The following is a 24,109-nucleotide window of genomic DNA, read 5'->3' as shown; positions in this document are numbered from 1 at the left end:
TGCATAGTATGGTTATTCTCAGTATTAGAGACTGCCGAGTTCTTTAGCTTAAGCACATGAAATCATCAATGCACTTTTAAATTAAATGGGGAAAAAATATGTAATTTTCATAGCTGGGTCACTGGCGAAAATTTGAACTATTAAGGTAACGAATACAAAAAGATATTTCTCGTCGCAAAACACATTTTTTTCACTTATTGATAAGAAATATTTTATTTCATTTTTAGGTCGTACAAGCAATAGTGTTCACACACATCAGTCAACTGTAGGACCACCAAAAAAAGCAAAACAAAACAAAAACCTTAAATGGGTGAAAGATGGTGTCCACTTGGTGGCGCTGTTGGCATGTTTGGCAGCAGCATACAAACAGATGACATTTCAATCAGCTCATTTGGAATTAGTCTGCTCTCGTATGGAGGACAAAAATTCAACCGAGTGGTTTAAGGCACAAGAAGCAAAACATAAAATCACACATTTGCCGATGTATCATCATCATCATCATCACTGGCGATTTCAAGCCAAGAGTGATCATTTTTATCTTGAAACTGCACAGCCAAGTAAATATCAAGGTTCTTATCATATCAACACTTTATGATCCATGTTATTCTGTGGAATGAGTAAAGTCAATATTTTCCAGGACCGCGGGGCTGGAGCTTGAACAATAATGTAGTTTCACTTCACTGATCAGAATACAAGCCAAACTCAGGAAAGGCACTTGTAACTTTTTGTTCAATTGTGTGACCGAAATGCAAATCGTTACAGATAAGGCACCAACATTGCAGATTGCATTCCACTTTTTCTTTGACTAATTAGATGCGGGAAATACGTTGAATCATTTTAACTGTAAAAAAGCAATCAGAATAATCAATTGATGTAAATATACAGAACCCACGAATCCACTATTCATCACATTAAACACAATGAAATTCTAAGCAATTTAACATGCACAATAAACAGTAAGACAAATCGGTAATAAAGGCGGTAAAAAGCCCCAAACAGTAAAACCAAGAACAAATCTAAGTCATGTGGAGTCGAATGCCAAAGAATACAAGTGAGTTTTGAGGAGGGCTTTGAAGATGGGCAGCGAGGAGGCTTGCCGAATGTTCAGTGGGAGGTCATTCCAGAGAGAGGGACCAGCAAACAGTCTGTCAAACTATTCTTCACTTCAGCCTGCTGTTATGTAATTAAAATAATCCCGTTATAGCATTGGACAAGCGCCGTTCATTTGCAGTCTGGACGCAGAGGGATAACAAGCCAAATGGTAAGCAGAGCCGCACTGAGTTTTGCTGGACACACAGATTCGCATGGACTACTTGATGAGGTTTTCGATGCAGCGGGGGCCATATTTACGGTAAAGTGACAAAGTGAAATTCGGTGGCTCAGTGATGAAGTGCTGCCTTCCACAAGGGAAAATGGAACCTGTGCCGTCTTGGTGAGTAAGAATAAAGACTAAAAGTCCAAATTGAGGATTCCTGTTGGTGCATAAGCATCCTTTTTAAATGCGACCGGGTACCTAATAAAGTGGCCAGTGTCATCTGCTCCAATTTTTTCTAAACGTAGAAAAAAAAGATTTTCCTCTTTTCACAGACATTCATCGCATGGCACACGAGTACCCGGTGCCATCATCTCCCTTCAAACATTCTGATTTTGTGTTTGTCTGCCAAAAGATGTGTGACGTTAGATTCAAAATTTCCATCATGGATTCCGGTGTATCGGAAAGCGCCGGCCAGAAGGTTTTCCTCCCAGTAGTGGTGCCAGTCCCCACGCTGGTCTGCGCCAAATCCAAACACGTTCACCTACAATATGAAACACAAAAGTATGCGCGAGTTGTTCTATGAGGAATCCGGCTGAAAGTCGCATCCGTGTTACCTGGTCGCATATGTGGAGAGCAAACAGCAAGCTGAGGAAGCCGGTGGAAGGATAACGTCCGTGCCCCTCCAGCCAAGACTCATCGACGTACTTGAAAAATGCCGGGTTGTAAATCAACACCTTCAGAAGATTCGATAAAGCAACAATCATTAATTGCAGAATATAATTGATTCCGGTTGCGGTTTTTGCTTTATTGGAATTGCGTCGTGGGGCTAATCAAAATCTCTTGATGATGCAAGTGAAGTGGTTAGCGTGTGTTTTCAGAATCACCGGTGTTGTCTAAACCACCAGAGTCCACCCCGCTGCCTTCAAATATTCATTCATTCATCTTCCTAACCGCTTGATCCTCACTAGGGTCGCGGGGGGTGCTGGAGCCTATCCCAGCTGTCTCCGGGCAGTTAGGCGGGGGACACCCTGAATCGGTCGCCAGCCAATCGCAGGGCACACAGAGACGAACAACCATTCGCACTCACACTCACACCTAGGGACAATTTAGAGTGTTCAATCAGCCTGCCACGCATATTTTTGGAATGTGGGAGGAAACCGGAGCACCCGGAGAAAACCCACGCAGGCCCGGGGAGAACATGCAAACTCCACACAGGGAGGCCGGAGCTGGAATCGAACCCGGTACCTCTGCACTGTGAAGCCCACGTGCTAACCACTGGACTACCGGGCCGCTGCCTTCAAATAGACTGATTTAATTTTAAATACACACAAAAACGATGTTTGCATTTAACACTTGGAACACCTCGGTAGTAATCGTCAACGAATCAGTTGCCCATCTCCTCATTTACATATTCTTTCCCCCTATGCTGTGGTGTGCGCTCATGCACAGTATTGAAAACTGCCGATGAATATCGCTGCATAAACTGCAGGCAAATTAAATACTTGAATCATAAAAACAAAATTTTAAAAAAAGAAAAGGAAATAACATTACCTTATCCTTGTTTGCCTTAATCCTGGACTTCACAGGAATGTAAGTGCTGTTAGTTAGGGAAGAGACAAAACAAAGAGCACGTTAGTGTGTTTTGTCGTCACCTGGACAACAGCCATCAATTACATTTTACAGCCCAGTTTACGCCTCCAGTTATGTGGCACACCCACGATTCAGTCGTCTGCAGATGCCTCCCGTCTCATTTAGGCGATGATGGCCCCGGTGTCACGCCTGTTCGAACAAAGCTGATTAAATGCAACGGGAGGACATGACTTGAATTCATGCGCGCTTGGATTATCTTGTAAAATGTTTGCATCATTTTTCATACGCGTGTCACTGTGACCAAGACTGCAAAGCTCTGCGTAAAAATGGCAGATAAGGTGTGTGAAAGCGCAACGGGGCTTGGACAGCATTCACGAGCTGGTCCACCTCATTGGCATACAAATGAGGGAGATGGGATGGAGTGGTTATGATCATTAATATGGTAAACAGGAAAATGGAGTTTGTGGGAGTTACATTTACATTTTATATATATATATATATATATATATATATATATATATATATATATATATATACAGGGCGGCCCGGTAGCCCAGTGGTTAGCACGTCGGCTTCACAGTGCGGAGGTGCCGGGTTCGATTCCAGCTCCGGCCTCCCTGTGTGGAGTTTGCATGTTCTCCCCGGGCCTGCGTGGGTTTTCTCCGGGTGCTCCGGTTTCCTCCCACATTCCAAAAACATGCATGGTAGGCTGATTTGGACGCTCTAAATTGTCCCTAGGTGTGAGTGTGAGTGCGAATGGTTGTTTGTTTCTGTGTGCCCTGGGATTGGCTGGCAACCGATTCAGGGTGTCCCCCGCCTACTGCCCGGAGACTGCTGGGATAGGCTCCAGCACCCCCCGCGACCCTAGTGAGGATCAAGCGGCTCGGAAGATGAATGAATGAATGAATGAATGAATGAATATACAAGATATACAAGATATACAAGATATACAAGATATATATATTTTGTGTTGTATGTATTGTATACATCAATGTATACCTTATACTTCGCGTAGGAGGCACCCAAGAATGAACAGCAAAAATACGGAATGAAGGACAAACTTTTATTTAAAAAAAAAAAAAACTTATTAATTCTTGTTAATTATTTTTAATAGGATGGAAGCTGTATAGTTTATGTACATTCCCAAATCTCAATTTGCTCAACTTCAGGACAGCCATCTTGAGACGGAGAGTGCACTTTAATCAAACACACACACAACCACACACACACACACGCACACACACACACACACACACACACACACACACACACACACAATTCCAGCTTATACGGTGCAATCCTTTATCTTGTAAAATGACATTTAATGATGCAGAATGATTATTCGGGCAGCGACTGCACCTTTATGAGACACATTTGTCTGGGTTTACCTCTGGTGCCAAGTTATAGGCAGAAGTATACATTTATCTTGTTTTTTTGTTTGCTTGTTTTACTATCAGGAAGGTTCAGTCATTAAACCACTGGCCATTGAGGATTTATCAGGCGGGGGAGGAATTTATTGGAGGATTAACTCTTGTTTTCAACGTCATAAATGCCAATAGTTTATATATTTTAAAGTTGTTCCACCTTCAATGACCGTTTTAGGGCCCCCCAAACTACAATTTGTGTGAACCCCAAAAAAAACAAAACAATTCACACGATCCTCACGATTGTTTCTTAATACTGAAATATTGATGAGTGTAGATTGAATAGTTGCACGCATACTCTTTAATGGCGCCTGTGGTCAGGGCGCTGATGATCCACTGCAGGTCCAAAGTCTTGAAGGGGATCAGCACCAGACTGGTGGCATTGTCTAGATCCTTGGCACTTTCCGGATACATGAAGTGATGCGTCGTCCTTGCACCCACGTCTTCCTCGAACCCCGTCGTGGGAGCTTGGTTCATTCTGAAGCAAAAAAATAAATAAAATCTCAAGCGATGTAAGTAACCTCGACGTGTTTATTTTTTTCCCAGAAATTTCTCACAGTATCCTCAAATGTTGCGTTTGAAGCGCAGTGTGAGCTCACGCAGCAACGTAATAAGCAAGTAAACACTTTAAAGGTCAGCGGTATTTCACTACCGTCTCATTTCGTACGCTGACTGCCGGTCTTCTTAAGGTTAAGTTCTTAAAAAAAATGCTTATGCTTCTGGCTGACTCATCCCAGAGAGGAGCGTTTTTATTCGGCGCACGGAGACATCGGATCAAGGCTCATAAAAGATTTCAGGGTTCAACAGAAACTTTCTTTTTTTTTTTGCTCGGCTCGTAAAGGATCCGCGCTTTTGTGTTTGTATATTAATAATGGACACATGGGGGGGGGGGGGGAGACATCTCTGTAAATGCTGAGATGCAGAACAGTTCACGGCAGGATCAAAGGTGAAATTCCGCACAAGATAGCAATGATGTCATGGCATTGCCGGGGGGGGCGGGGGGGGGGGGCGTCACTGACTCAGCTGTGTTTCCAAAAAATGTTGTTTGGAAATGCTCACGGACGGCCATATGACGCTACAGTTTGCCAGAAAGAATGTCACATTTAGAGCATAATTATTTGCTCTGTGTGTGTGTATATAGTGTATTATATATTACCTTTTGATACCACAAGATGGCAGTAAAGCACTTTATTTCTATTAGACAGGGCTGAAGCTTTTCCCTCAATTCACAGCGACTTGGGTGCAGAGTTTCAGCGACGGCTTTGACGTATCGCGGCGCATGATCACCATTCTGATTTGGTATTTTCGGCATTGCTATTTCGGAGCGAAGGGGTGCCGTCATTTTTTTCAGCAGGGCAGCACTCTGCTAATGGATATGCACACAACGACCGCAAATTATTGTTTCTCTCTTTAATGAATTGTTGGAGCTTTTGTTTGCTGAACTACTGTATGTGTGGCTGCTGTGACCTTTTGGCTCAGTACCACGCCCCCCCCCCCTCCTCCTCCTCCCCCTTCCCCCAACCAAGCATGACTGCAAATATCACGCTGGGCTGAATTAAAAAGACCGGAGAATATATTTCCAGCGCCATGCGGCAAGGCGCTGCACTAATGGCCGGGATAGAGAACGTGTGTCTCAGCGGCGGTGGCGTTTAATTGAATCGGCAAGACAACGGCGCAGCGCTGTCACAACGGCGGCTGGGCCGGATGATAAGCGGTAATGCCGTTGCGTCGTGACACTGTGCTGCAGCAGCAGCCACGTTTGGGAAGAAAAAATTTTTTATTTTACTGGCCACAGGATTTATATCGCCTCTAAGTGTTTATTGCTTTGATTTGAAGTCGCCGATGTGTGTTATTATACCTTCATATATATATATATATATATATATATATATATACTTTTTTTTAATGCAAGCCTCTTGTGGTTCCACTGGTACACTTTTTCCTCAGTTCTTTTGGTACATTTCTCAGATCTGGATTGACTCTCTCAAAATGGCGGGTTCAATTTTCACATCATTGAACGGTTTCTCCCTCCATCCATCCATTTTCTGAACCGCTTAATCCTCACTAGGGTCGCGGGGGGTGCTGGAGCCTATCCCAGCCGTCTTCGGGCAGTAGGCGGGGGAACACCCTGGATCAGTTGCCAGCCAATCACAGGGCACACAGAGACGAACAACCATCCACACTCACATTCACACCTAGGGACAATTTAGAGCGTTCAATCAGCCTGCCATGCATGTTTTTGGAATGTGGGAGGAAACCGGAGCACCCGGAGAAAACCCACGCAGGCCCGGGGAGAACATGCAAACTCCACACAACAGGGAGGCCGGAGCTGGAATCGAACCCGGTACCTCTGCACTGTGAAGCCGACGTGCTAACCACTGGACTACCGGGCCGCCCTGAACGGTTTCTCGTTCCTTGGAATAAGTTGCATGAAGAAACATCTTGGCTTGATTATTTACCTCATAATGAAATGACTCGAGTCGATGAGGCGTCCATACTGGGATCCCTTGAGGTTCCCAGAGTTCCCCACCACGGAGCAGGTCCGACAGCGGTTGGGCCCGGCATCTGCGTAGAGCATGTCGTCGGGAATGAGTTGAAAAAGCTCCTCCACCACCTCGCTGAAGTTTGCCGGCCGCTTCTCCAACTGTAGCGACTGGTGGGGTGTGTGTGTGTGGAGTGGGGGGGGGGGGGGGGACACAAACAGCGGCTTCAGAGTATGCACTTTGCTATGGGCTAAATTTAAGTGGGAGCGATTGAACAAGGGCAAAGGAGCGTCAGGAGGCCAACGCATCACTGACGCGTCCTCAGGTGGGAGCTTTTGGCCCGGTCGTCTCTGGTGGCTTTCAACTCGCTGAGACGGCAGATAAAATAAAATGCAGCAGCGTGTGCGTGCGCCCCGCTATTTGTGCCAAGCGGGCTGGAAATGGAAAGGATGAGACTTTTCCCCCCCACACGACGGCTCATTCAGAGCCTACCGGAATTTATTTTCGACTGACATACATGAAACACTCCACGCGTTCTAATGAGGCGGCTGCTGGATTGAAATCGCTTTGAATCGCAAGACCTTCACTGGCCATATTGTCGAAAAAGCCACACGGCGCCCGGGCAAGATTTGCGTGGATGCACGCAACGTTGCGCAGAGACCCACCTCAGAGTCTACTACAAATCGAATAACCCCCCCAAATAACGGAACTCATTTACGACATGCCGTGTCCAGTTTAATTCACTGGAGACCGTTGACGTTTTTTTTCTGGCGGGTGCTGCCGTTTTGGTTGACGGCGCGGTTTGTACGGGCTTGCAACATAATTGTGGGCACATTCATTCATTCGCTGCCATACACCTGACTACAAGTAAGCTAGCAGGCTCGGAATAATAAAACGAAGTACCTGTGAAGTTAAATTGGAGATTTGTTTCTAAATTCGGCGATGTGGTTTCGACAATAATTGTTGAAAGCGTGGGCAAAGAGCGAACTATTTAATAATTGTGGAAATGCCTTAGAGTGCCTCATTGTCAACCATGAGTGCTCGCATGTTACGGAGACGAGGCAGAAGGGCAAAAAGTGGTGACATGACAGGCAAAACTTAAAAAAAAAATATTTCAACTTTATTCATTCATTCATTCATCTTCCGAGCCGCTTGATCCTCACTAGGGTCGCGGGGGGTGCTGGAGCCTATCCCAGCTGTCTCCGGGCAGTAGGCGGGGGACACCCTGATTCGGTTGCCAGCCAATCGCAGGGCACACAGAGACGAACAACCATTCGCACTCACACTCACACCTAGGGACAATTTAGAGTGTTCAATCAGCCTGCCACGCCTATTTTTGGAATGTGGGAGGAAACCGGAACACCCGGAGAAAACCCACGCAGGCCCGGGGAGAACATGCAAACTCCACACAGGGAGGCCGGAGCTGGAATCGAACCCGGTACCTCTGCACTGTGAAGCCCACGTGCTAACCACTGGACTACCGGGCCGCCACTGTGGGCACAGCAAACCACTATTTGAGGAAATAGGGTACTGTAACTTGCATTCTGTGCAGCTTTGACACGTATTAGCTCGGACTCATGCAAAGGTCGCGACCTTTGACATCATTGCCAGTCAACTGCCGACACGCGGGACATTTGCTTCGTGGGGCGTCGTCTGAGAAGCATTTGCTCAAATCGCTTGTGATAAGAGGCAACCCTGCGCTCCCCCCCCCCCCCCCCCCCCCCCGGCCTCTAATTGGACATGGTGTGAGGTGAATGCGGGAGAGGAGATTCACTCGGCTGCCTTCTCGATAAACGTGGTAGGGTGGGGGGTTGCATGTCGTGAATTTTGAGGAGGCAGCGAGCTAAATTTGGTGCAGGGAATTTTTTGGGGCCTCGCATAAATAGTGAAAAAAAAAAATTCTCGTTCATCAGTGACAATCCGAGCTTGATTGGCGCACTTGTGGCGAGACACCCCCCCCACCCAGACCGAAGGAAAAACATATTGCAACGACCGCGCCGCCTCACATATTGCTCGTACCAGAAACCGACACTCCCCACGACATTAATGAGTAAAAACGCTACAAAACATGAACGGATAAAAATGGGCTCCGGGTACCTGCCACCATTTAAAGGTTTCATCCGAGAGCGCGCTGTTGTCCCTGGTCATGAGCGGCTGAACGGACTGGTTGAAGCGCTCTGTGAACCAGGGGTCATCCTCCGCCTCGGTCAGGCACCGTCGACAGGCGCACGGGGCCTTGGCGGAGGAGTGGAAGGCGTACTTGAAGAAGTAGCTGGAGGGCTCTTGCAAGGTGTAGCCGAAGAAGAAGGTGGTGAAGGTCACGATGCACAACAGCACCGCCAACGTCTTCAAATTCATGCGTTTGGGAAGCGTCATGCTGTCGCGCCGGCAGTCACTCGGCTGGGAACCTCGAGTCCGCCCAAGATAAAAATAGCCTCGGAATCATTTTCAATTGCGCAAGTTGTTCGGAAAGAAGCAATCGCATCCTCCTCGGCTTGATTTTCACATCTTTGCTTTGCCAAACGTCTTTTTATCAAATCTCACTGCTCCCTGCTTGATATCGTCCGGGCCGGCTAATGAGGTTCATGCGGCTGGCCTCGCTCCCGCGTCGATTCAACAAGGTCAGCGGCTGGCGGGTCATCCGTTCATTTAATCATCTACCTAAAATGCAAACAAAAGGACATTTTAGTTTCCACATTAGTTCCACTAAACCACAACAACATAAACTGAGAACAAATACTACAGTATTAGTTTCAAAATACAATCGAGCTTAAAACTAACATGCAAAGTAATCGTTTTAAAAAATATTTTACGTGTTTGGATGTGTGTGGAGGCATCCTCCACAACAAATGGAGGTTCACTGTATTTACTATTCATTCTTGGGACATGTGCCAGCGCTCCATAAAGTTTCCTGTTAATCGCTTGTGCAGTTTTACTGCATTCCACTAACACCGTATCAATACAGTACATCATTTGGCCTTTGACAAATAGCTTGAATGGCTTTTATTAGGCCTGTATTTTCTTGGATGCCAGCATTCCCACAGGGCCGGAGTTTTTCCATTTTGCTCTCGGCATTCAAACGGGGTCTTCCCAACCAGGACGTTTGGGCTTTCGTAAATGATTTATTTAGCTGACGGCAGATTCCCATTCATGATGTGGTGCGATCAACTCGGCGCAGGGAGGGAGTAATACGAGGCAAAGTGATGGCTAGAAACACTCAACCTGCCCTTTTTGTCTTAACAAGTCTTAACAAATGTTTTTTCTCTCTCATAAAACTGAGAAAACAGGACATTTTCAAATACAGTGAAACTCCTCTACAACAAAACCTACATGTGCACAAATACCGCTTGTGTGAAAAAATCTCCATGCATTAAAGCCAGTGTGTGATAAAATTTGCTATTGTGAAAAGACCCCTGTTGTGAAAAATATCTGGCTGCAAACCTGATTTCATTGTAGAGGAGTTGTACTGTAGTGGGACGATGTAAAAAAGCGTCGGGTTTTTCTCCCCCAAATAGAATCAAGGTTGAATTATTGTCAAGTCAAGAGTATTTCTCGAGCACTTTCAAACAGCCATCGCTGCATACAAAGTGCTGTACATGGAGCAATTTAACATGCACAATAAACAGTAAGACAAGGTGACATTCAACTCGCGGATGGCAGAAAATGACAGCATACGTACATTGAATGCGCAAACACAAAATCCAGGCCTCGACTCCATGACAATTATTACCGGTAGTTGATTTGCCGGGACTGAAAAACCAACAGTCGGCGGAGCTGCTGCCGTGTGTCAAAATAAGCAATATTTAGAGCAACAAAGATGCAATTCAGCAAGGCTTATTGTAAGCGTACAACTACATTTTTTTTTTTATCAAATGAAATTCTTTTTAAAATTATAACATTCTCAAGGTAATGTGGGTAGAGGCGTACAACGTAACATTTGCCTATTTCCTATTTTTCTTCAGAAAAAAACACCAACTTGAGGTGCGATTGAAGCACTGTATTTTCAAAAGAACGACATTTCAGCTTTTGACACGTTTTGCTTCAGTTCAATGGACAATGTCCTGCCCCATGTGGAGTGCTTAGCCACCTGCGGGCAGTATAATCCAGATACTCTTCAATAAACTACAGAAATGTTTGTCATTCTTTGATACATTTCTTGCAAAATGTCAACATTATTAAACAGTTTGACATTTCGGGACAGATTTTAGCAAGGATCATTGAAGATGACACATGATATGCTTAAGTGGGCCACATAATATGACGTGGCGGGTCGGATCTGGACCCGGGGCCTTGACTTTGACACCGGTGGTTTAGTGAATGCACTTCACATTCTACCATACCAGCAATTTCTTTCATGTTATTTCCGGTTATTTGGTGCCCGTGTCGGCTCTGGTGTCAGAAATAGAATAATTTAAATGAGAATAAAGTGCTGATTTTTTTTTTCTTTGGGGTGGGGAGGGGGGGGGGTGTTAAAAAAATACTTGCATGTGTCGCCGTGGCCTTCACGTGTGATGCTAACCCAGTGGCTATGATTCCAGATATAGGAAAGATGTCAGCAATTTTTTGGTGCAGTTGCAGAGCACACTCACCATTTCTGCCGCCTTTGCTTTGTTGTCATCGCAAAAGTCACAATGGAAACCGTTACAGCTGAAAAACGAGTGCGGCCCCATTCGATATTTTGTCCTATTTTCACTTCCTATAAAGCGGAATACTCATTGGGATCTGCAGATCACTTTGTGCGTACGATTACTGGTTGTGACGTTTGCTGTCGTGTTTGGATGCAATTTTTATTGTCTTGCGTGATGTCAACGTCTGTTTTTTTTTGGCAGGACGGAGCTGAAGGCCTGACGAGACATGTATTCCATCAAGCGAAAACACGGCAGCCGAGTACAAAACATAGGAACAAAGACGACTGTAGATAAATAAATCAGACGCATAAGTACAGCTGAACGCCGAGCATCAAGAACGCGAGGAAATGCAAGTGGCGGATGGGCTGCCAGACGTGAATCGAAATACTGACAGTAAATAATTAAAAGTTATGCATTTTGGCAACATTTTCCTGTAAAAAAAATAAAAATCAGGCTAAACTGGTCATAAAAAAAATGTAGAACAGAACTTCAGATTTCATCTGAGGGATCTTTTCGCCCATTCCAAAACGAATACTGTAACACAGAATGTGAAATGAAACTTTTTTTTCCACATTTGATGGCATCGCAACTGCAAAGCCGCAGAGGCTTTAAGTTCGGCGCTTTACTCGAGAGATTTTTATTCTCACATATTGGCTTTCAGGCCGGGTTTTATCTTCATATATAAAAGAAAAAGAAGAAGACTGCGGCGGCGGCTGTTTTTTTTTTTTTTGCTCGAGTGCATAAAGAGGCTTTCAGAGTGCATTGAAGTCTGTTCACGTGATTAAAGGAAGCGAAGAAGTGAAAGCTCGCCGATACGAAGGTAGATCTGTTGTCGGATTAAAAACCCAAACGCACGATAAGCACTCGTGCTTTCTTGTGAGGGGTGAATTAAGTCTGACTGCGAGAAAGGTCCAAAGTCAAATCTTTCGAGGCACTGACAGCTTCAGCTCATGTTTCATTCTGGCATATGGCGTTGAATTTTTAAGCTACTCTACAAAAGTCTACCGGCTAAAATCAGACCCGAGTGGTAATCTTGCTCTTGACAATTTAAAGGCCAGCTAGCATTTGTTTTTCAGTCCAGGTATTGATTTGGACCACCTTGTGATGCTCTGTTTTTTCACACAGTATCGTTTGTTTTTAAAAACGAAATAAAGTTGAAAGAAGGAGGCCTGGTAGTCCAGTGGTTAGCACGTCGGCTTCACAGTGCAGAGGTACCGGGTTCGGTTCCAGCTCCGGCCTCCCTGTGTGGAGTTTGCATGTTCTCCCCGGGCCTGCGTGGGTTTTCTCCGGGTGCTCCGGTTTCCTCCCACATTTCAAAAATATGCGTGGTAGGCTGATTGGACGCTCTAAATTGTCCCTAGGTGTGAGTGTGAGCGTGGATGGTTGTTCGTCTCTGTGTGCCCTGCGATTGGCTGGCAACCGATTCAGGGTGTGCCCCGCCTACTGCCCGGAGACAGCTGGGATAGGCTCCAGCACCCCCCGCGACCCTAGTGAGGATCACGCGGTTAGGAAGATGAATGAATGAATGAATAAAGTTGAAAGATTTTTTTCTTTAAGTTTTGCCTCTCATGTCACACTTTTTGCCCTTCTGCCTCATCTCCGTAACATGCGAGCACTCATGGTTGACAATGAGGCACTCTAAGGCATTTCCACAATTATTAAATAGTTCGCTCTTTGCCCACGCTTTCAACAATTATTGTCGAAACCACCTCGCCGAATTTAGAAACAAATCTCCGATTTAACTTCACGGGTACTTCGTTTTATTATTCCTAGCCTGCTTGCTTACTTTGTAGTCAGGTGTATGGCAGCAAACGTCTGCTCAGCACGCTCCCGTGTTCTGAGCTTTAACGCTTAATGTCCTTCACACAGTCACCCGCGCAGCAGCCCGGAGCGCCGACATTTCCCCGGAGAGTAGCCTCCGTCGCCCGGCGTCCCTGAACGGAAGCAAAAAGCAGTTCAGCTCGAGATTGAGCCGTCACACCGTCAATTGTCGGCCCCAATCGGCCATTTTGGAACACTCACGCAGCACTTTGCTCTTGGCTTGACGCAAGCCGAGCGCGGCATGGGCGAGGCTAACCTGCCACTAATTTTAGAAAAAAAATGAGAGCTACTTTACCTCCAAAACGGAGAGGAATTGATAGCAAGGTGAAAAAAGAATGTAGGGCGGGGTTTATTAATGTGTCTTGTCAATCTGAAATGGGACATCCGTCTCCGCGTTAAACAAAAAAGAGCCGCCGAATGCGTTTGCATGTTTTTCAGCGTCTTTAGCCGCGGTTTTAGAAGGCTTCCTGCAATTCCGCCGATAGGCCGAGAATGTAAAGCGGCCTCGTTATTAATGCGCGTTGTCAAGGGAGTTCTCCATCTCCAAGCCAGACTGTCCCATTAATCATGAGCATGGGGAGAGAACAACACGGAAATAATCACATCCATTTGCATTTTTTTTTGTCATTGTTCACCTTTTCTGGCGTGCTTTTGTTTGCGCTGCTAATGACGTTAACACGGGCAGGGAGAACTTTTTATCACACGTGACGTCGACGTGTAAGGGAGATTAAAACGCCGAGCCGCACCAGTTTACAATGTGGAAATAGACTCGGGAGGATTTGGCTGACAATTTGGCAGGATGCTCGAAAAGGAAACGGTCGCCAAGCACGTCTTGTCCTACAACTGCATCTCTCTTTGTTTCATTCCCGACAAGCTTTAATGAGGCTGGATTGCGCTTCACTACACAAACCGTTCTCTCCTTTTGGGAGCTATTTCGCTCTCGCCATGTCAATCAGGTCGGTGGGGGGGGGTTGATGGTGTTTCGGATGAACCTCAAATGAAATGCTGCTCTCTCCGGAGAATGGCTTGCTTGCTTGCTCAAACTGGAACCAACCAAGTCATGTGATTGCCAGAGTGGTGTGATAGCATTATTTATTATTATTTTATTTTTATTTTTTGGTTGAAACCATTATTTTGAAAGATCTCATTAACTTCCAGGTTGTTTCAAAGCTAGCAACAAATCCCATCAATGCTACCAATTGTTCCAATATCCCTCCGCTAATCATCGAAGCCGCACCTCAATTCGCTATTGCGCCGCATTCTTGTCTCTGAAATAAGATAAGATAAGATAACCTTTATTCGTCCCACAATGGGGAAATTTAGTGACATGCACCTTTGCATAAATAAAGACCTGAAATAAAATGTCTGGTGCTCGGTATTTTTTAACTTTAATTCAGCAACCGTGCATTTTTTTTCTTTGTAAGTTCCTCCTGGTCATTAAAAAAAAGGGGGGGGGTGGAGGAGGTTAAAATACAAAGCGCTGATTGTAAAATAGAACAACAAAAAAAACTAAATGTCAACAGATTCCAGCGTGGGCTACATTGTGCCATTTACCGGACCGAAATCAAATGCCAAGGAGACTTTATACTTATACTTAATGTAAGCGAAGAAAGTCCCCCCCACCCCCCAAGGCATAGCATGTCACTTACAGTGTATGTGCGAGTGTGTGGGATTAAGACGGGGTGCATTAAATCACCTCAACGTCCTCGGAAAGAAGCGTTAGCTGTATCTCGTCCAATCTATACGGCCAGGGTGTTATCTGACCACTGCAGGTTGTTCGTACCCCCCCCCCCCCCATCTCAATATTATCAAACCAGAACACCGTAGTCTTCAAAGTTAGAACTCACAATTGAAAACCGAATAAAGTCATTTTAAAAGAGGCCATTTTATATCCCGAGGTCAAAGAGAGCCAACAGCAGATGACGGCGGCTATATTAGCGTCAACTGAATAACCGCTAACCCAAAGGCCATCAAACGGGCGGGGTTCTATTAAAACCCCGCACTCGGGAAACAAGCAATAAAAAGTGCTGATTTGAATTTGCCCAGGGCGACACTAAAGGTTTGCCCAGAGGAGATGAATGGCCGGTGGAGAGAAAGCAAAACTCAATAAATGGCGCTATTATCCTTTAAGCTGATTACCAGCGGGTGTCAAAGTGCCGAGGCTAATCTGACAGGGAGAGCGTATGTGTGTGTGTGTGGGGGGGGGGGGGGGGGGGCTAAAATACAGGTGGGGACTCCAATCCCAATTGGGCGCAAGAGCAGAAAACTTTTTTTTCTCCCCACTTTTGGCAGCTGCTTTGATAAAGCGAAGGTGAGGGCCCCCGTCGCTTTCATTGCGGTCGCTAGCTACTTCTCCTTTGATAGCGACACGCGCCGCGCTAGCCTCGCTGCCAAAACGAAGCGTTTGATCAGCCCTAAATGGAAACGACACACTCTTGAAGGTCACGTGGCCCCAATGAGAGCAAGATGGTCCCTGCGGGAGGCTCAGACGTGACGCAGAATCAAACCTATACTTGGTCTCCTAGAACTTGAATCAGAACCAGTTTTTCATTCCATCTTCCAATTGTGATGAACATGTCTGTCATCCTAAGTGAATTTTGTTCAAATCTGTCAAGATTGGCATTTATCTTAACAACGTCAGTACTGCACGCAGAAAACTTATTTCAACCAAGCAGATCCCACGTTTATTATACGTAAGGTTCGAGGTTGAATCAAAGTATCCTGTCATGAAACATTTCTAATGCCGTCTTGACGCGTAAATTGTGCATTAAACGCCACATTTTGAGCGAGAAACCGATTGATTGTGAAGAAATAGTGAAGGCGGGCTTTTCGTCATGCCACAACTCTCGTCTCATCTTGCCCTTTTCAGTGCTCATCCAAGCGAGAAACCGATTCATTTCAAATGAGCAGTTTCAAGGGGGCGGAGTTACACTAGTTAGCAAAAATGTGTGTGTGTGTGTGTGTGTGTGTACATGTACATATATTCATTCATTCATTCATTCATCGTCCGAGCCGCTTGATCCTCACTAGGGTCGCGGGGGGTGCTGGAGCCTATCCCAGCTGTCTCCGGGCAGTAGGCGGGGGACACCCTGAATTGGTTGCCAGCCAATCACAGGGCACACAGAGACGAACAACCATCCACGCTCACACTCACACCTAGGGACAATTTTTAGAGTGTTCAATCAGCCTGCCATGCATGTTTTTGGAATGTGGGAGGAAACCGGAGCACCCGGAGAAAACCCACGCAGGCTCACGGAGAACATGCAAACTCCACACAGGGAGTCCGGAGCTGGAATCGAACCCGGTACCTCCGCACTGTGAAGCCGACGTGCTAACCACTGGACTACCGGGCCGCCTATGTACATATATATATACATACATACATACATACATACATACATACATACATACATATATATATGCGCCGACACTGAGGAAGCCGAAGATTTCCCACTTTGGAGAATGTTAACACTTCATTTGCATATTGCATATTCACAAGGTTTCCGGGCTGTGCGGTCGCGGCGGCGAGGCCGACGCCACTTTCCCCTAAAAATAACCGCCATCCGGTTAATTATGCAAGAAAATGCACTCCCAAAAAGTGATGAGGAAAAGAAGCATTTTGAGGTCGCACAACCTAAGCACCTAAAACACACATGACTGAGTTTTTTTTGAAGTCGCTCCCTTTTAAACAAAAAGGAAATGAACGCGTTCTAAAACACAGCTAAAATTCTCTCACACTAATACACGGATTTCTTCCACCGTAACGTGACTTTTTAGCGTTAGCATGAGAGCGTGTTAGATGAGTGTGACCACAGTATTTGTACCATTTTCTATCCGCTCTTGAACATACCCAGACGAAAATGTAGCTAGAAGGCTTTAAAAAAAAAAAACCTCCAGTGTGATTAATAGGTTTTTTTCATTTTAGCGCCGAAAGCAATAAAAAGCTGGAAATGAGAACACGCCTGTGTGGACGTGCGATATGCGCGCTTGGCTGTAGCCAAAGCCTGATGTACTTGCACTGCCGATGACAGAATTAGCAAAGACAGCAATTATTCGCAATCATCGCAGGCAACGAGCGACAAACGTCGAGAGCAAACGTTGTTCAGTTGAGCAAACTTTTTATTCATATACAATGCGCTCAACAAATTGAAGCAAGTATTGATAGTATTTAGGAAGAAGAAGAATAATTTCATATCGCTGCAGCTTCCAGACCAATTGAGAGCAACTCCATGTACGTTCTGTGCTTCTGTAATGCAGCCTACCGCCACCAGGGGGCTAATTCGCAGATTTACCTCAGGAGCAGCACAATGTCATGAAAAGTTACCATTTTCCAGGCCGTCGTCTCACTCAAGCATTTGATGCTCCCACCAAGCTTGTCTCAGGTGCTCCTCACGGTGAGGCAAAGTGCTCCATTTACATTTCTCCTCTCCTATTATTCCTGAGATGACCTTCCACAGTGAAATTATTCTCCATTTCCAGTCAAGGAGGATTCCATTTCATCATCAAAAACAGGCTGTTTTCCCAACGTCTGTAAATGGGCTGCTATTAAGCGCCGATGGTGGTGAAGCATGAGAGGAACTAATGATTTTGTCAGTAATTACCGCAGCAATAGGGCCATTTATTCGGATTAGCCCATTTAGTGCCGTCAAGTGTTCTTCCTTGTCGCCTTAATATATGTTTTCATTCATTTTCCCCTCGCAGCTGGTCTGCCCCGAGGCTATAACACGCCATCGTTGCAAATTCACATCATGAGTAGGGAACAAAGGCATGACGCATTTTAGGAAATTAGTCGAAAGTCGCTTGGCGGAGCGGGACACAATAAGCCCTTTTTTGACTGTCTGGTGTAATGCCACAAAAGACTGTTGTCAGGGTTACCGAGCAAGTTTTTATTGGCCCCAGTTATGGATTTATACTCGCTCTGCACATGGTGATGTACACCTGGACAATTTAATCACATCCAATAGACCATATTTCCGAAAAGATGGCTGAAATATTAATGCGCTGTATATAATGTTTATTATTGCGCTTGCAGTAGTGTCGAACGGCACCGCGCTAACAGCCTGGCTACTTGTTTTTGTCACACTGTCCTCCAATTCTAAGTTGCTGTTCAAACACTCCTTTTTACTTTGTCCATCCTCTTTTTTTGGGCGGGGGGGCTTTTTATTTTGTTCCTAGGAGCGGCTGGCCAGGGTTAAAAGGCTTGGCCAGGTGCTTTACAGCTTTGCCCGCCAATTATCGCGGCTACCAGGCGGAGGCTGCCTACAGTGGAGCCGCAAGGCCCCGACTATTAGTTGTGTCCTTCAAACAATACAGCACATCGGAAGTCTGTCATGAGGTCTTGCTTACATATACATAGAAGGAAGCCATGGGGAGTTTCTCCGGACACGAGCTCATCGACTTGACTTGACTCGACTCGAGATATAAGAATAAAGAGATATTTTTGCTTATTTATTTATTTATTTTTTTTGTCACGACAGATGGATGGAGGAAATGATGGCAACAAAAGAACAGGAAATGTTTTTGTCATGCCCGCTCTAAAAGTTAATAAAGAAGCTCATCCAGATTTCCATACAAACGATCGATGTTGAGGCGTCATCGGGTTAGCACCTCCTAGCGCAGATGTGTGCTGCTCCATGTCGAGACTCGAGTGCGCCACTCCTTTGCCGCATTGAAAGAGAATGACAGCTTTGATTGGCCGTGATTGAAGCTGGCTCTGACCACACCCACAGTGGAGCAGACTTGCCCCTCTCAGATCCAGCGGCCTGCGACCATCTGCGAGCTTACCAGCGCCATGTCTGCACCTCCAAATATGATCCCGTGCAGTTTTAGCCACTGCAAACCACAAACCACAGATACAAACATCTAAAACTGCAGGCGAGGTGGCATATGACTTTTGCTCAGCCGTCACGGTCCGCTTAAAGCTTCCGTCTGAAGGCACCTGCCAAAGCGTGTTAAACATCAACGCAAAGCCAAATTGCAGGAGGCTCCTAAGTGCATTTCTATCTTTGGGACGGCTGTTAGCGCACCGCCTTTAAATCGTCATCTGGGAACCATTCATTCATTCATTCATTCATCTTCCGTACCGCTTGATCCTCACTAGGGTCGCGGGGGGTGCTGGAGCCTATCCCCGCTGTCTACGGGCAGTAGGCGCGGGACACCCTGAATCGGTTGTCAGCCAATCGCAGGGCACACAGAAACGAACACACACTCACACCTAGGGACAATTTAGAGTGTATTCAATCAGCCTGCCATGCATATTTTTGGAATGTGGGAGGAAACCGGAGCACCCGGAGAAAACCCACGCAGGCCCGGGGAGAACATGCAAACTCCACACAGGGAGGCCGGAGCTGGAATCGAACCCGGTGCCTCTGCACTGTGAAGCCGACGTGCTAACCACTGGGCTACCGGGCCGCCATCTGGGAACCATTTACAAGGAATCCGGGCCAACCTTGCGCTTGTTATCCAAATATAGTAGGTTTCTGGTGTATGCTCCATGCGTCCAAGAGCATATAAGCCCCCCGTGTTCATGCATTAAGAAATCAAAAAAATAAGGAAGGGGGGGGGGGGGTGTTGCTGAGCTGTCATCTGGATAACAGCCAGAACAGTTAAGTGGAAATCAGCAAAGCTGGGGAGATACAGTGAAGGAAAAATACAACAGAGCATGGAAGGCAATCTATTTGGCACAGTTCCCTGGTGGCCCAAAAGTGATGCTGGCCAGACCTTGGCGCACAACAACCTGGGAACATCGCTGTACCTTTTTGGCTCTGGAAAAGATACAAACAGTCACCTTGGAGTCCAATAATTAGCCCAGAGGGAGAGAACACAATCCCTCATCTCCTGCCATTTCCAATATTTTGTCCTTACAGACAAAAAAAAAAGAACAAATGTTCCCAACTTCCCGTTCAAGGAACAAAAATGTATCCCTTTCCAAATGAGCATTCATAGTCTCTCGGGCGTATGCCAAAGCAACAGGTGGCACTCTAACTGCCGACTGTAACAACCATTCTGGTCTGTCAGATGTATTTGCGGCTCCTTGGAATGCCTCCACCAAGGCAGAACTGGAAACAAATTCCACTTTTTGTTCTTTGACTTTTTTTTTTTAAGCTATCAGGCTTACTGTCTAATTCGTTTTTTGCATGACTCACACACACGAGGTCGCCACCTAGGGGAGTGCGAACACTCCACACTCTGAAAGTCGTGCTACTTGACCTTGCGAGAAAATTTAACTGCTGAGATTCTTCAGTCAGGAGATGAATACCAGAGGGAAGAAAAATGTTCAAATGATAACCTCGCCCACACACACCACAGTGAAGCAAATACAAAGCTGAATCATTGGGGAAACTTTCTTGAAACTTTGTAGATGGCATTGGAATGGTGCACTCTCATGCGACTTTTATCCATCTCGTTGCGCTTGTGATATAACGCTGAGAAAAGCCCCCCCCTCCCCTTAATTAAATGATTGCTAATCAGCAGCAAGGATGAGTGACAAGGTCCAAAACAGCTCTCTTTTAGTCGCTTCAACATAGAACCGCCCTTGTTAATAATTGCGACTGGGCACCCCCGCACGTGTGCCCCCATACCCCTACAACACCCCCCCCCCAGCCCCACCCCACTCCATCCCCACAACCCTCCTCTTGAAAGACAGCACAGCGGTCTCTCAAGGTCACAGTAGCTAATGTATTCCGGCTGGCTTATTATTTATAACAGCGAAGTGAATTTAGAGGCAGGTGGTGCTGGTGGGGGTGAGTGGTTGGGGGCTCTAATTTTGGGAAACGGCGCAGCATTCTATGGACATCTTCATTAGGGAAATGAGGGGGGGACATCTGCTCCACAATCCAGGCATGGGATTGTCAACACTCATGCACCAAGGTTTCGGCTTGCCAAATGACATGATGCAAAGAGGATCAAGTCACGTTTTACACCCAAAAGAAGTTCTCGGTTGCCATCGCAGTCCAAATTTTAGATGCTTATTTTCATCCAAATAACCAAAGTGCTTTACACCAAAATTAAAATTCCAGAGACCATGTTTTGGATCTCCAAATGTTGCGTTTGTTTTTTTAATTACTTCAACTTACTCAATTTATAGATTGACGTTTTGTTTGTTGCACATTGACCATGTCATACATCCATTTTTGACATTTTTTTTTGGTCATTAACAAAACGTGGACACCCCTTTTACGTAATAAAATGTAAGATTAAAAAAATGCACATACATATTTGTCACAGGACAACGGTAATTTTCTACATATGCAAAAAATATAATCACAATTTGGGTATTTCCGAATTTCTTTGTTTTGCGGACATACATTGACTTGTTACAACCTTTCGAGCAAAGAATGTGGAAAGTGATTTCTGTTTTAAAAGAATACTGCATGCAACAGTTGCTGCAATACAAGCAGGCATTTTTTCTTTTTTATGTGTGTGTGTTGGGAGGGGGGGGGGCGGCTGACCAATACATGGCATGCCACCAGCAGCCTTAAAAGCATGAAATCTAAAGCCCAAGTGTTTGTCCTAAAGATGACTTACCCAGCAAGGGAATGCTTTTAAAATGTGGATTTACCAATCAAAAGGCTCAAAATCAAAAACTGTGCATGCAAATGTACAGTAGAAAGTTGCAAGCTTTAACACCCCCCCCCCCCCCCCAACAAACTCACATTCCCTCACGTCAAACCACCAAGATAATATGCGCAAAATTTAACAACCCGTTCTTGAGTGTAAAAAAAGACAACATGTCGTTCCTGGACGTGTACTCACTTTAACACGATAGCACCGGGGGGCTTCTGGTGTGTGCGGTCCCGTTATTCCAACGCGACACCTCGCGGTCCCGTAGCCGGCAGAAGCATGCCGAGAGGTAACGCCGCAGCGAGGAGTTGGAGGAGAAAAAAGCACACCGCACACCGGCTCCCTACCACGCCACCTTCCTTCCTTTCCTACCTTGCTCGCAGGCTGCGCACAAAGAGCAGGTTGGTCCTCCTGACACCAACAACACGTCCACGCGTTCTGGAGGAGGAGGAGTTAAAAGGAGGGGGGGGGGGGGAGGGGAGGTGTCGCCTTCGGACAATGAGGGGGAGGCTTACACGCCCTTTAGCATCCTCACACACGTCGAGAGAATCTCATTTTGTCATTTTTAAGAAACGATATAGAAAAACGGTGATCCCTCGCTACTTCACGGTTCGTTTATCGCGGGTTCAGAGCATTGCGGATTTTTTTTTCAAACATGTAAAAAAAAATTATATATATATTTTTTTCTTTTTACATGTATATACATAATATACATGGAGTACAGTCCTGTATATGTTGCTCTATGTGACTAGCGAGTCACATCCGTTTGCGGACTTTAAATTATTATTTTTTTTACCTGTTTAAGTTAATCGGTCGCTACTTATCGGATTTTTGTTTATCGCAGGTGGTTTTGGTCCCCCATTAACCGCGATAAACGAGGGATTTCTGTATACCACATTTCCAATCCCAACATTTTACTATGTTTTTTTTTTCAGGTGAATTGAATGATCAGAGCATTTTGAATTTCTAATGGCAATTATGGGAGTTATTTTTTTTAATGCTGAGTGTGTCTTTGGATATTTTTGGAGGGTGAAAATGTGGGAAATTGTGCGAAACCTGAATTTTTGGAATGACAAAAATAATCACCCGCGTGGGTTGAATTTTTAAATGCGTTAAAGTTGGAATGGTGAGAATTTGTTGAGTCGTGTAGACCGTAGAACCAGGTCCAAAAAAGTGAGGAGTATAAAATACAAATTGTTGTAAAATAACGGATCATGATAAATCGTTGTGTAGTGGCTCCACGGGGCGGGGGGGGGGGGGGGGGGGAAGAAAAATACTCTTGAATATCAGATGAATGAGGCAGAGAATGTTGTCACAGCAAACATTCAAATGCAGTCAATCCCAAATCCCAGAGCAGCAATTTTTAAAGCAGCGAAGTCGCCGGACAAAAATAGAGAGCGCCTGTTTGCTATCGAACACGTCGAGATTCCATCTTATTTCAATGCAACTTTGATTTGTCAGCGGCACACCTCGGAACAAATGCTCGCTTAATCCAAAAGATAAGCTCCCCCGGATGCATGTTACCGTCATTTGCCGACATTTGCATTCAGTCTTCCGTTCAACAGATGGATGAGCGACGCTCGTGATGGCGACTCGACAGTCCAGCTGAGCACACGAAGGTCAATGCAATTTTTACGTCAGCGTGTAATGACAAACTTAAGAAATAAAGATTGTATTTTTATGATACATTCCTCGTACTCTTCTCTCGAAACCATGACAGCCCAGAATGTCCTCGGTTGCATGAATATTTCACAACGTGCGAGGCATTGGGGTTGTGCGATTGTGAGCCTGGACATTGTGTAAGCCCATCTGGACTCCAGCTGGATGAAGGTTGTGCATCTACGTCGGGGTGAGTTGAAGAAGACAACGGAAATCAGAAAGCGCTGGCAAAAACAAAACCCGCCGTAATTCAAACATGATTGATAGACGGGCAAAAAAAAAATCGCAACAAGGATTTCAAGCGAGAACCAAGAGCTGCCTCCTCTCTCTCGCTTGACGTTTTTCTTTTATAAGTGACCTTGAAGGAAAAAAAAAAAAAAGGCGACGGGCGGGGGGGCGGGGGGGGCCTTTGTGTACACACTGCAGCGCTTCAGACATTACAGCAGAGTTTGCAGTTTGGATTCCCACAGCAGCAACTCATCCCTGCTTAGAGATGCGTGAAAGACGAAACAACATTGATCCATCATATATTATCGGCTAAACCAAAGCATCTTTGCTTTTTACGTTAACGCCCCCCCACCCCCCACCCCCAACCAAACTGTGAGCTGAACTCATTAGCGAGCTGTAAAGAAAAAATTCCCTCTTCGATGCGGGAGATCAATACAAACTGGGATTTGATTAGACACG

General features: G+C 45.5%; 1 protein-coding gene across 1 annotated transcript; it reads right to left on the bottom strand.

The window, feature by feature from the left end:
- Positions 1–1,556: 1,556 nt before the first annotated feature.
- LOC127603588 (CMP-N-acetylneuraminate-beta-galactosamide-alpha-2,3-sialyltransferase 1-like) lies at positions 1,557–22,203 on the bottom strand. Its single transcript, XM_052069948.1, has 7 exons — positions 21,956–22,203; positions 8,850–9,413; positions 6,729–6,922; positions 4,568–4,747; positions 2,807–2,852; positions 1,870–1,989; positions 1,557–1,796 (listed from the first exon to the last, which is right to left on the bottom strand). Exons 2-7 carry the CDS (start codon positions 9,126–9,128, stop codon positions 1,623–1,625), a joined length of 993 nt encoding a protein of 330 aa, XP_051925908.1. The 5' UTR covers positions 9,129–9,413; positions 21,956–22,203; the 3' UTR covers positions 1,557–1,622.
- Between the last annotated feature and the right edge of the window lie 1,906 nt (positions 22,204–24,109).

The sequence above is a fragment of the Hippocampus zosterae genome, chromosome 7 (assembly GCF_025434085.1).
Source record: "Hippocampus zosterae strain Florida chromosome 7, ASM2543408v3, whole genome shotgun sequence".
NCBI lineage: Eukaryota > Metazoa > Chordata > Actinopteri > Syngnathiformes > Syngnathidae > Hippocampus > Hippocampus zosterae.
The sequence above is the reverse complement of the archived record's forward strand: the minus strand, read 5'-3'. Positions and strand labels throughout refer to the sequence as shown.

Bases quoted from the DNA above. Each gene is read 5' to 3' on its own strand.
- LOC127603588 (XM_052069948.1), bottom strand. From the start codon at position 9,128: ATGACGCTTCCCAAACGCATGAATTTGAAGACGTTGGCGGTGCTGTTG. The intron at 2,853-4,567 runs GTATGCGTGCAA...CCTAACTAACAG, and splicing joins ACCACAGGCGCCATTAAAGA to CACTTACATTCCTGTGAAGT. The intron at 1,990-2,806 runs GTAATGTTATTT...AATCTTCTGAAG, and splicing joins TTAAGGCAAACAAGGATAAG to GTGTTGATTTACAACCCGGC.